This window comes from Oryx dammah, unplaced genomic scaffold (assembly GCF_014754425.2).
Source record: "Oryx dammah isolate SB20612 unplaced genomic scaffold, SCBI_Odam_1.1 HiC_scaffold_1, whole genome shotgun sequence".
Classification (NCBI taxonomy): Eukaryota; Metazoa; Chordata; class Mammalia; order Artiodactyla; family Bovidae; genus Oryx; species Oryx dammah.
The window spans coordinates 98,289,147-98,301,606 of NW_024070185.1; the positions used below are offsets into that span (position 1 = coordinate 98,289,147).

The following is a 12,460-nucleotide window of genomic DNA, read 5'->3' on the forward strand; positions in this document are numbered from 1 at the left end:
AGGTCACAAGACAGGGGGAAAAACACAAATGAAAAGTAGATTCAACACACTGATAAAATGGTAGATGCTGTCATCATAAACAAAATTCAAAGGCAAGTGAAACACAGAAAAAATACCTGCCGCAGACTTGGGGACAGAAAGGTTAATATCATTAAAATTTAAAGAATATTTGCAAATCGCTAAGAAAAAGAACCACTTGCAAATAAAAAATGGTTAATAATCCCAAAGTCTTTTAATAGGAATTTTTCAAAAAAGCTATATATGGCCAGTGTATTTAAAAAGTATATGAAAAAAGTGTTCAACCTCACTAATAAGAAAGGACAGTATAAAAATAAGATTCTATTTTTCACATATACTAACCTGCGCTGGCTGTATCCTAGATATGGACCTACGCACTGCATGTAGGAGTATAATTTGGTACACATTTTCTGCAGAGCCACTTGGCACAGGTTAGCAAAGGCCTTAAAAACAGGCATCTTCTCTGAAGGAATAATACCCACCAGTTCAAAAATTTGTATTAAGGACATTATTAGAGATATGAGCAAAGATTTGGTCTCACCGTGTTGCTCTTAACAGCCTGTGTGTATGTTAGTTGTTCAGTTGTGTCTGACTCAGTGAATCCATGGACTGTAGCCCTCCAGGCTTCTCTGTCCATGGGATTCTCCAAGCAAGAATACTGGAGTGGGTAGCCATTTCCTTCTCCAGGGGATCTTCCTAACCCAAGGATCAAACTAGGATCTCCTGCATTACAGGTGGAATCTTTACCATCTGAGCCACCAGGAAAGCCTATAACAGCCTAAATACCTGATAATAGGTAATTACATGATACAAATAAATGCACATCCTGAAATGGAATACTGTGTGGCCATGAAAAATGATAAAGTAGAAATGTATTTCTTATTATGGAAAAAAGACTGCAAAATATGATGGAAAAGTTAAGTTAAAAAAGATAATATACAGTATGATGCTTCTTTGGGTAAACATTATTTATACATGATATATGTACATGTATGAATATATACCTATTACCTAGACAACTGCAAAAAATATCAAGATGGATATGTGCCAAAATATTAAAGTGTATTTTCAGAAAATTTTTCTGATTATTTTATCTTCTAAGATAAATACTTATTATAAGTAAAATAAAATGTGTTTTTTAAAAAATGAATCAAACAGAAAAACAAGAATCTAGATATAGAAGTCATGTTTAAAAAATCAACATTTCTTTACATCAAGAATAATTGTTTAACTGCTCATATAACTCAGTAACAAAACAAAATCCAATCCAGTTGAAAAGTGTGCCAAAGACCTAAATAGGTATTTCTCCATAGACATACAGATGGCCAATAGGCACACGATAAGACACTCAGCATCACTAATTGTTAGAAAAATGCAAATCAAAATTACAATGACGTAACACCTCACTCCAGTCCAAATGGCCATTATCAAAAAATCTACAAGTAGGTGGCACTGGTGGTAAAGAACCTACCTACCCGTGCAGGAGACATGAGAGATGTGGGTTGGATCCCTGGGTTGGGAACAATCCCACTCCAGTATTCTTGCCTGGAGAATCCCAAGGACAGAGGAGGCTGGTGGGCTATAGTCTATAGGGTCACAAAGAGTCAGACACGACTGAAGTGGCTTAGCACAGCACAACAAATGCTGGAGAGGGTGCGGAGAAAAGGGAGCCCTCCAACACCCCTGGCGGGAATGTAAACCAGTGCAGGTGCTATGCAGAACAGAATGGAGGCTCCTTAAACTGAAAACAGAGTTGCCAGAAGAGTCAGAAATCCTACTCCTGGGCATATACCCAAGCAAAACTGTAATTTGAAAAATACATGCGCCTCTCTGTTAATAGCAGCACAATAACTAATACATGGAAACAACCTAAACATCAACAACAGATGCATGGATAAAGATGGTGTGGTGTGTATATATATATATATATATATATATAATGCAATATTACTCAGCCATCAAATGTATGGAATAATGCCATTTGCAGCAACATAAATGGGCCTGGAGATTATCATACTGAGTGAAGTAAGTCAGAAAGAGAAAGACAATTACCATATGATATCACTTATACATGGAATCTAAAATACAACGCAAATGAACATGTCTGTGAAACAGAAACAGACTCACAGATATAAAGAAAAGACTGTTTGCCACAGGGAAGGGAAGTCAGGGAGGGACGGACTGGGAGTTTGGGATTAGCAAATGTAAACTAGCATATATAGGATGGATTAATAATGAGGTCCTACCACATAGCATAGGGAACTATATTCAATATCCTGTGATAAACCATAATGGAAAAGAATATGAAAATATATGTATAACTGAGTCACTTGGCTGTATAGCAGAAATTAACACAACATTGTAAATAAACTATACCACAATAAAATTTTTTTAATTTTAAAAAATAATTGTTTAACATTTAATTTGTAAAGATGCTATTCATGATAGCAATATTGAATGGAATACATTTAAGTCTAAATTTGAAAACTATATGCAGGACTTAATTAGTAGAAATCTATAACTTTATTGAAGGATATGAAAGAACTGGTTAAAAATGGACATACTATAGTCTTGACTTGGAAGGACTATAATTATAAAATGTAAATAATTCCCAAGTTAATTCTATATTTTCTATATTGAAATCAAAATCTTGGCTGGTTTCATTTGGAATATGTAACAATGAATTAAAATTTCATATTAAGTAATAAATATATGAGAATTGACTTAAAGAGAAAAAATAAGAAAATGGAGACTTCTCACAATCAGGTATTTAAATAGATTGTAAAGTTATAATAATTAAATCATGTTTGCAAAGCTTAAAATTAATAGATAATAGGATGAACTATCCTATTATCCAGGATAATAAAAAATTCATAGGAGGCCAGGAGAAGCTCAAATACCCATAAACTTTTAGTGTATGACAAAAGAGGCATTCAATTAAATTAGAAAAGGATGAATGGCTGGTAAACACATGATGCTGGGGAAACTAGTTAACTATTAAAAAATAAAGTTAGACATCTTTGTCATACCATACACTAAAATAAGCTCCTGATAGATTAAACTGTGAGATGGGAAAATATTTCTCTGATATGGGAAATGAGAAAGCTATGCTAAGAATATAAGCAAATGTAGGATTTAAAGACAAAGTTTGATAGATTTGACTATATACAAATTTAAATCATCCATTTAACCACACTGTGATAAACAAAAGCAAAAGGCAGTGAGCTGGAAAAAACAATGCAGCATGTATACAAATAGTTACAGGTCTTACTATATGAAGAGCTTTTACAAATGATCAAACCAACAAACAAACATACACCATAGTTACAAAATGGTCAAAAACAATGACCAGGTAATCATCAAAGGAAAAATATAAATGCCCAGTAAATGTATTAGAAAATACGCATTCCACAATAAAACGAAAACCATTGAATTTGCTAAAATGATACCTCTGTTCACCTACCAAATAGGCAAAGATATTAAAAATATTGGCACATGTTACTGGTGACCCTGTGGCAAACTTACTGCTGTGGTACTCTGCTGAAGTGAAGTGAAAGTCATTCAGTTGTGTCCAACTCTTTGGAACCCTATGGACTATATACAGCCCATGGAATTCTCCAGGCCAGAATACTGGAGTGGGTAGCCTTTCCCATCTCCAGGGGAATCTTCCCAACCCAGGGATCGAACCCAGGTCGCTCGCATTGCGGGAGGATTCTTTACCAGCTGAGCCACAAGGGAAGCCCCAAAATACTGGGGTAGGTAGCATATTCCTTCTCCAGGCGATCTTCCAGACCCAGGAATCCAACCGGGGTCTCCTGCATTGCAGGCGGATTCTTTACAAACTGAGCTATGGGGTGGGGGGTGGGGGAACTCTGCTGATGGGAATGTAAATCTATACAACCCTCCAAGGCAGACCTGGACAAAATGTATCAAGTAGTTTACAGATGTTCACATCTCTTAATTAAGCAACTTTACAGAAATTCTTATTAAGGAAGTAATCAAAGGGGTCTATAAATATTTGTGTTTACCAAAACTTTTGTTCAACAACAGATGACAGGTCAAATAGATTATAGACTATAATAATCTAGCTAGAAAGGTCAGTATATAATAACTACATTATATTAGATATATACTCATATAGATCATTTCATGATATAACAGTGAAAAATGTAGGCTACAAAACAGCAAGACACTAGTTTGTTTTAAAGTATGAGCAGATGTGCATACTGGGCAAATATTCAACAATATGTAAACAGTGGCTTTTTAAGGGTGATGAGATTAGAGGGTTTTTCCCCCTTTTCCTCCGCTGGTTTCATTCATTCCACACACACTGGCTTGCTATCGTGTGCCCAACATCTCTATAGGCTCTAAATTTTCTTCAAATGAATATGCATTACACTGTAATCAGAAAAAATTACATTTTGGCAAAGTAAAAGTCCAGCATCTGAAACTGACTTCCTTCTTTTAAAAGTCTGGTAAAGGACTCAGAGCAACGAAGTGCATATTGAAAGTATAAAATCACATCCCAGAGAATTGGGGAAATGTTCAGATCACTCCACCTCTTACCTTTAGTGACACTTCCTAAAACATACTCACGTGTTACAGTTTGCCCATAGTTTGTTCCCACGACAGTGAATGTGAACAGCATCTCAAGGACTCCTTCCTAATAGAGTTCTCAAAGACCACTTAATGAGCCTGACATCTCCTTAAGCCTTTAAAATCCATCCTTCCAAGGGAGCCCCCTCCCTTCCACAACAGGTAGGTATGATTCTGACTTTGGAGATGGGGACGCTTGACTTGGGGTGCTATGGCTGGCCCGAGGCTGAGCCCGGCTTATAGCCGGGCAGGCGGTGGTGGGCGGGAAGGGCACCTTACCGCGGCTTGCTGGAAGGCGCCCTTGGTGTAGGTGCCACCGCCTCGGTAGGTGATGGCCGGGATCTCGCGGCTGAGCAGCGCGCACTTGTGTTGGTGCGCGCGGCGGGAGGAGATGTAATCGACGCGCGGCACCACGTTGTTCTTGGACGAGAAGGTCACGATGGCCACGCGCGTGGCCGTGGGCACCACGGGGAAGTCGGACAGCAGCTTGCGGACGAACTTGAGCTCGCTGAGGAAGTTGGCTTGGCCCACGCTGGACGACTCGTCCACCAGGAAGACGAGCTCCAGGCGCTCGCTGAGCTCCCGCAGCCGCCGCACGCGTCGCCGGAACGCCTGGCCCAGCCGCTCCACTTTGCTCTCCGCGGCCGCCGCGTCCTCGCTGGGCGCGGGCGGCTCCGGCAGCCGCCCGGGGGCTCCGGGCGCCGCCTCGGGGAAGAGGCGGAAGCTGAAATTGCGCGACGGGGACAGCTGCTGAAAGGTCGCCCAGCCTGAAACCAGCGCCAGACCCCAGCAACAAAAGGCCAGGCGCGCCCACATTGCGCTAGAGACGGAGCGGCCGTCCGGAGCGCAGGCGTCTGCCCAGCGCGGAGAGATGCTCGGGCGCCGGGATCGCCGAGGGGCGTGCGCGGCGCGGGGCGTGGGACGGCGGCCGCGAGCCTCAGCGCTCTCTCCTCGGACACTGGGGACACAGTCCAGACTCCTCCGGCAGCCCGAGAATTAGGGAGGGAAGGCGCGCGCTCGCTACCCCTCTCGCTCCCGTCTTTTCTCTCCCCTCACTCCTCCTCCTCCTCCTCGCTTTCCCCGAAGCCTATAAAATGTTTGAAGGCAAGGGGGCAGTCAAGAAGAATCTCCGGCTTCCCTCCTTCTCTCCCTCCTCTGTCTCTCCCTCTCCCCTCGCCTTCCTCTATCTCTGCCTCTATCTCTCTCCTCCCCCTTCTCCTTCTCCTCCCGGGTTCAAGCCAAAGACTCTCGGAGATTCCATGACACCAGAACCCCGCGTCTGTCAGGCTGTCAACATTCCCGCAGCAAGCGCACCAGCGCCGAAGCCCTGATTGATCCCATATGTCTGGCAGGAGCCGCAGAGGAATTCACTGGAGATGGATCCAGATACCGAGAGTGCCACAGTAATTGGAAACACTTTGTAGAGGAAAACACACACGGACTGGCCAGGGAGTTGAAAGCATCCTTTGAAAACTGCTTGCTCACCTTTTGTGTCTCTTTCCCCTTCTCCGGGGAAACCTCAAAGCCTTCTCCAAGTGAATGTTTTATTCGACTTTTGTGGTGGGGCTTTCTGATCGGTGGGGTGTGTGTGTGTCCTTTTGAGGGTCCCCTCCGACCACAATATATAGGGGTTGCATCTACCTCTATGCAGCCCCTAGAATGACTGTCGTGGCGCTGCACGCGTGCATTTATTCATCCGTTTGGTTACCCCTTCGTTCATTTAGCAAATATTTTCGAGCACCTGTTGTGTGCTAGGACACCTGGAATATAAGGAGGAACACAAATTGACATAGATCTTGTCCACAGGAAACTTACAGGGGAACAAGTGATATGACCATTAACCACGTATTTCATAAATAGTGTATATAATTACATCTGACCATGCTAAATTCTATGAAGATCTCAGGCAGATAGACTTGAGGAAAGGTCAGGGAAGCCTTCACTGAGGACGTGAAGTCTGTGATGAAATCTGATGATGAGTAAGAGTTTCTATCCTCCAGTCCTCTCTTATATGCCCATGGCCTGTTTCAACAGGTGAGACAGAGGCCTACCTCCTTGACTTTAAATGGCACCTAACACATAACTGCATACCTACACAGGTTGCCACCTTGGGGTAGTTTTTTTTTTTTTCCAAAACAAAACCCTGAAAGGGGTAGTGCAAGTGCAAAGAAGAAGTAAACTTTGCAAAAGAGATGGAGTAAACTTTGCAGAAGTAATTCTAGTGAGGAGTCAGGAGCCTTGTGCAGGTACGTTTCTGCCATTATATAAATCACCTGAACCAAGACACTTCCAAGTCTTAGCTTCAGTTTCCATATCTATTTCATGATGGAAATCAATAATCTCAGAATTTCCTTTGTCCCTAATGTCAGATGATTTAATTACATCTGTATTTAATGAAATATCTTCACAGTGTATATAATGGTTGAAGTTTTAGGACTCTGTAGTCCGTTTGCCTGGAATGAAATCTTGACTCTGCCATGCAGTCATTGTATGACCTTGACATCAGTTTGCTCATCTGTAAAATGGAGTAATATTAAATAATAGCATATTAAAGTTATTGTGAAGATATCATACAAAGTTCTTAGACTAGCCCTTAGAATATAGCATGTGTCTACAAATGCTGATTGCTATTATTTCCACATTTAATAATGAATACTGTTCAGATCTTTATTTTTCTAGTAATATTTCTTGACCGTCTACCATGCCAGAATATTAGATACTGAGGTATTAAAGCTGAGTAAGACTCAGCTCCAATCTTCCAGAAGTTCAAAGGCTATCAGAAGAGAAAACAGACTTTGCAAACAATTATAGAGCCGTAGGATGATTGCAAGGATGGGGAATAGGGAGCAAGAAGAAAAAATTCTCAATCTTCCTGGATCTTCCCGGGGAATAAGCAAGACCTCATTTGAGCTGAGACTGTTGAAAAAGAGAAAGTCTGTCCAAATTTCATCTACTCTGTGTTATTTCAAATACATCATTAAGAGCTAACATTTCAGGACCTTTATGTGCCAGGCACCATGGCAACCTCTATGTGTACTCACTCATATGTTCCACAAAAACCCAGAGAGATAGACGATTGTTTTAGTACTTTCTGGTTGCAAGCAATAGGCACCCAACTTCTCCTCACTGTAAACAAGAAGGGATTGCTTGGCTCAGTAACTAAACTGGAGAAAGGGCAAGGGTGGATTTGTCTCAAAAAAGCTTGGAAAAGGAAATCAAGAACGACCTAAGTCTTCCATTTTCCTCTTGCTTCTGTTTCTCTTAGAATGTTAGATTTAGTTTGTGTCTTCAGATTTATGAACTGAAAAGGAAAGACTTTTCCCCAGGAGCTCAAGTTAAAAACAATTCAACAAAAACAATGACCACCATGACCTTAGAGAAAGATGTCACTGAAGCATGCATGGGTTATATGCCCATCCCTGGCCCAACACTAGGGAGGGTGTGTGTTGTGCTTAGTCGCTCAGTCGTGTCCAACTCTTTGTGACCCCATGGACTGTAGCCCGCCAGGCTTCTCTGTCCATGGGGATTCTCCAAGCAAGAATACTGGAGTGGGTTGCCGTGCCCTCCACCAGAGGATCTTCCCAACCCAGGGACTGAACCCAGGTCTCCTGCACAGGCAGATTCTTTACTGTCTGAGCTACCAGGGAAGCAGTGGAATGCATGGGCCATTATAATTGCCCTAACTTAGGGCATATGCTTACTGTGGCAGAGACTGTTAGTCACCTATCTAGTACATCTCTTCTAGAAGGGTCTAGAAGAGAAATAGAGCTCCTGAGTTTTTGCTGGGCACAGAATTACCCCAAATGAAGATTATATATCCCAGCTTCCGTTGCAGATGGATGCAGCCATATAGCTAGGTTCTGGGCAATGATATACAAATCCTGGTTTTGTGTGGCAGCTTCAGAAAACCTCTTTAAAAGACAGCTGCTCCCTTTGTCTGCTGTCTCTTCCTTTCATCCCTTATTCCATTTTCTACCTGGAACATGAGCCTGGCAGCAGACATCTAGCAGCCAGCTTGGATCATGAGAATAATGGCCACATTCAAGCAACAGGTGAGTAGTAATCTAGAAAAAGCATGGATTCCCGCACACTTCACAGAGCAGAACCACCATACTCCTCTCAGACTGACTCTCTACCCCTTTTGAGTTTTCCTATTACATTCAGCTGAACTTGATCCTGTATAATAAACTCAAACCTGGAGCCATGGGAGCTATCCTCTCAATACATGCTTTCATAAATGCTACGGGAGAGAAAGGAGGATATAATGAATTACTCACTACTCCAAAACACATCACTTGTTTCATTTCATTGCCAAAAAAAGATGTATGGCCATGTATCATTCCAAAGGTTGTGAAGTACAATCTTAACATTGCTCTAGAAATCAGAAAGCTAGAAACATTTGGTGAACACAGCAAACAATTACAATATTGAGTCATATGAAATGGGAAAACAGCTGAGTTCAAAAAGAAAAATCGAGAAAATTCTGGGAAGCTTAATGCCCTAACATTGAAGAGATTCCTATAGAAAAGAGTTAAAAATCAGTTTTCGCAAGGACTTTCTGATCTTTAGTTGGGGATAGTAACTTCACTTGGTGCCTGCTATATTACCTATAACTATGGTGAAGTACTTAGGAGTGTTCAACTCTAGCAGAAGTTTGTAATTGAGCAACTGTGGGCATTTGATAAAATTCTTCTTTTCTACATTTTTCATCCCAGCTTTTCTTGGAATTTTTGTCTTTTTTGGCACCAAAAAAACCACCCAATTAAACTAAAATCGTTATTAAAATGTTCTTTAAAATTATATTTGTCGTATAGTAATGTGTACTTGTTCATGACCCTATTAAATAATATTACCAATCAACTATTCTAGTAAATGCCTTGTATTCAAAGTATTGATGAAGTAACGATATTCTGCTGTGGATCTAAGTGCACTGAAAGTTTCCTGGATAATTCTGACACATGCCCTAGGGGCAAGAGCATAAGACCAACATACTCTAGCATTGTATATTTCCAGTGAGCTAAACAGTCAGGTCTACATTACCTATGCTTGTGATAAGGAGTGGAGACTTAGAGCAATCTTGCCTGTATGTTATCAAGATTATTTCTCTGTGCTTGGCACTGCCCCCCAGAGCTCTCTATTGTGTTATGCTCTTTGGTCTAAAGCAGTGATTCTCCTGGAGGGTGATTTTGCACCCCCCTGACTTCCCTACTCCTACTACCAGGGAAGACCAGGAAATATCTGGAGATCTGTGTGTATAGGGGGGGACAGTGTAACCGGCATCTAGTGTAGAGGTGGGGAATGCAACTAAACATCCTATGATGCATGGGACAGCTCCCACAACCATTCAGCTCAACGTGTCAGGAGTGCCGAGGCTCAGAAACTCTGGCCTGTATGACAATTAACAGACACAAAATAAGATAAACTTTCAGTATAGGAAGTAAGTCAGAGAGAGAAAGACAAATATGTGTTATCACTTATATGTAGAATCCAAAATATGACACAAATGAGCTTGCCTATGAAACAGAAACATGGGCATAGAGAACAGACTGGCAGCTGCCAAGGGTTAGGGCAATTAAAATGGAAAAGTCTTCAGAAGCAGGAGAGCAAGCCTCTGATATGCTTCTGCTCTGCGTGGACACTGCTTGGATTCCGTGCGTACATGCAAGCACAGCAAGTCAGGCAGCACCTTAGATGAGACAGGGAGTGGGGTCTTGGATTCTTGAGCCCCTGGAGGTCTGGCCAGCCCCCTGGGTTCTAACCAAATGCTATGATTCACAAGGTTAAACACACAGCAGTGTAAAAAGTTTCAAGTAAAAGCAGAGCTGAAGTTTTGCATGTAAACCAGTCTGCAGCCTGGGATCATAAGCAGGAGCCCACCAAATTTTAATCTGAAGTCTCACCTGTTGGGTCAACACACCGCCTGGGACCTTTTCCCAACTGGGACTCCAGTTTGCTGTTAATGAGGGACTTCCCAGCGCTGTTTAAATCTGGATGCTGGTCAGCCCAGTTGCTGATATATGTGCTGTTACTATTCTCTATTGTTTCTATTTCTCTTCTTTTAATGACTGTATATTAAAATTAAGTCAATTAACCCTCTACTAACTATTGAAATTGTTTATGTGTGTGACAGGTGGCTTCTTTTGTTGAAGAGTCCTTCAAACCTAAAACAAAAATAAAACTTGCAGCAAAACACAAGAGGTTAGGGGAGGGATGGAGTGGGAGGTTGAGGTTAACAGATGTAAGCTTTTATATATATAATGAATAAACAACAAGGTCTTACTGTTAGCACAAAGAAGTATATTTAGCATCCTATGATAAACCATAATGGGAAAGAATATTAAAAAGAATGTATGTTATATATGTACTGAATCACTTTGCTGTACAGCAATAATTAATACAACATTGTAAATTAATTATACTTCAATTGAAAAAAAACCTTTCACTCAAGCAAAAATTAAGACTGAGAAGCAACCTAAAAGTACTGAAATGACACCATAGCCAGACTAAGAAAAATGCCCTGGGATTCATCTCATGACATAAAGACTTCTGTGAAAAAGGAATGTGTATTGGTGGTGTAAGGGAGGGGGGATACATCATATTTTTCTCGCTAGCTGCACACTGATAAACAAGAAACTGAACCTCAATCCCTGCCTATCCAATGGGACTTTTATTAGGGACATCCACCTCCACTCCACCCTTCACAGCAACCATCTTCCTGCATTAAAGCAGGTGCTGTAAAAAGGATGGATTTGAGGTAGGGGGGAGGGAAGGAGAAGGAAGAAAGCAGAGTGTGATGCTAGCTAAATGTCCTTCTGAGATGCCAAGAATCAAGCCCAGTTACTGGAAGCAGAGGGAGGAAAAGTTTCACTTTCCATGCATGCTGGGCATGGGGTCTTGTTTTAAAATCTATCACAGTGTTAGTGAATCACAGCGACAGGCAGTAGGGACAGGAGGAAGATGCCACCTGGTGACTGTATTTTATAAGACTATCTTTCAGTTGTGAATTTAATAAAAAACATTCTCCCCTGTACAGCGACTGTTTAAGTAGAATTATCGGAAGATGGAGTTCATGGAGTCCTAGCAGTGGACATTGTAAGCAATTAAACAATTAAATAAATAAAAATAAATGTTGTCAATCTGGCTTTAACACCTTGTGGTAGTTGTCATTTAGTCGCCAAATCCTGTCTGACTCTCTTGCAACCCCATGGACTGTAGCCACCCGGCTCTTCTCCACAGGATTATCCAGGCAAGAATATTGGAGTGGGTTGCCATTTCCTTTTCTAGGGAATCTTCCCGACCCAGGGATTGAATCCATGTCTCCTGCATTACAGGCAGACTCTTTACTGCTAAACCACCACGGAGGCCCAGTTTTAACACAAAATACAGATTTACAAAGTGTTTAAATAAGTATCATTTTATGTGCTTATTTCATTTAATCTTGCCATAAATCCTCAAGTAAATATAAAGGGCATTCCATTTCTATTGGTGAAGAAATAGAGCTGTATGAGGGGGCCATAATGTCTGGAAATATAAATGGTTTATTGCTGTTACATTTTAATGCCTGGCATGTTTAACGTGTTGGCTCTTGCTAGCAATGCAAGCTTGCAGTGAAGGTGGTAATTAACACATCATTTGTGTCCATCACTGCATCTGTATCTATAGTGCACGGCCTTAGATAACCTGATCTCAAACCCGACCCTCTATCCTCGAACCTATCCTCAGCTAAACTTTGTTAGGACTTACATCTTGAACTGGTGAAAGGCACATGGATTGAGAATTTTTCATGTGGTAACAAAAGGTACCCCCAGTTTCTAGAATGCTCTTGGACTATTATGTTTACAGTGAT

The 12,460-nt window shown here is 41.3% G+C and overlaps 1 protein-coding gene across 1 annotated transcript in view; it reads right to left on the minus strand.

Moving 5' to 3' along the window:
• SVEP1 (sushi, von Willebrand factor type A, EGF and pentraxin domain containing 1) overlaps positions 1-5,918 on the minus strand; it is a 200,005-nt gene extending 194,087 nt beyond the window's left edge. The window contains exon 1 of the mRNA XM_040239945.1: positions 4,894-5,918. Within this exon, the coding sequence (XP_040095879.1) occupies positions 4,894-5,430 (537 nt within the window). The 5' untranslated portion in view covers positions 5,431-5,918. The remainder of the gene's footprint in view (positions 1-4,893) is intronic.
• Between the last annotated feature and the right edge of the window lie 6,542 nt (positions 5,919-12,460).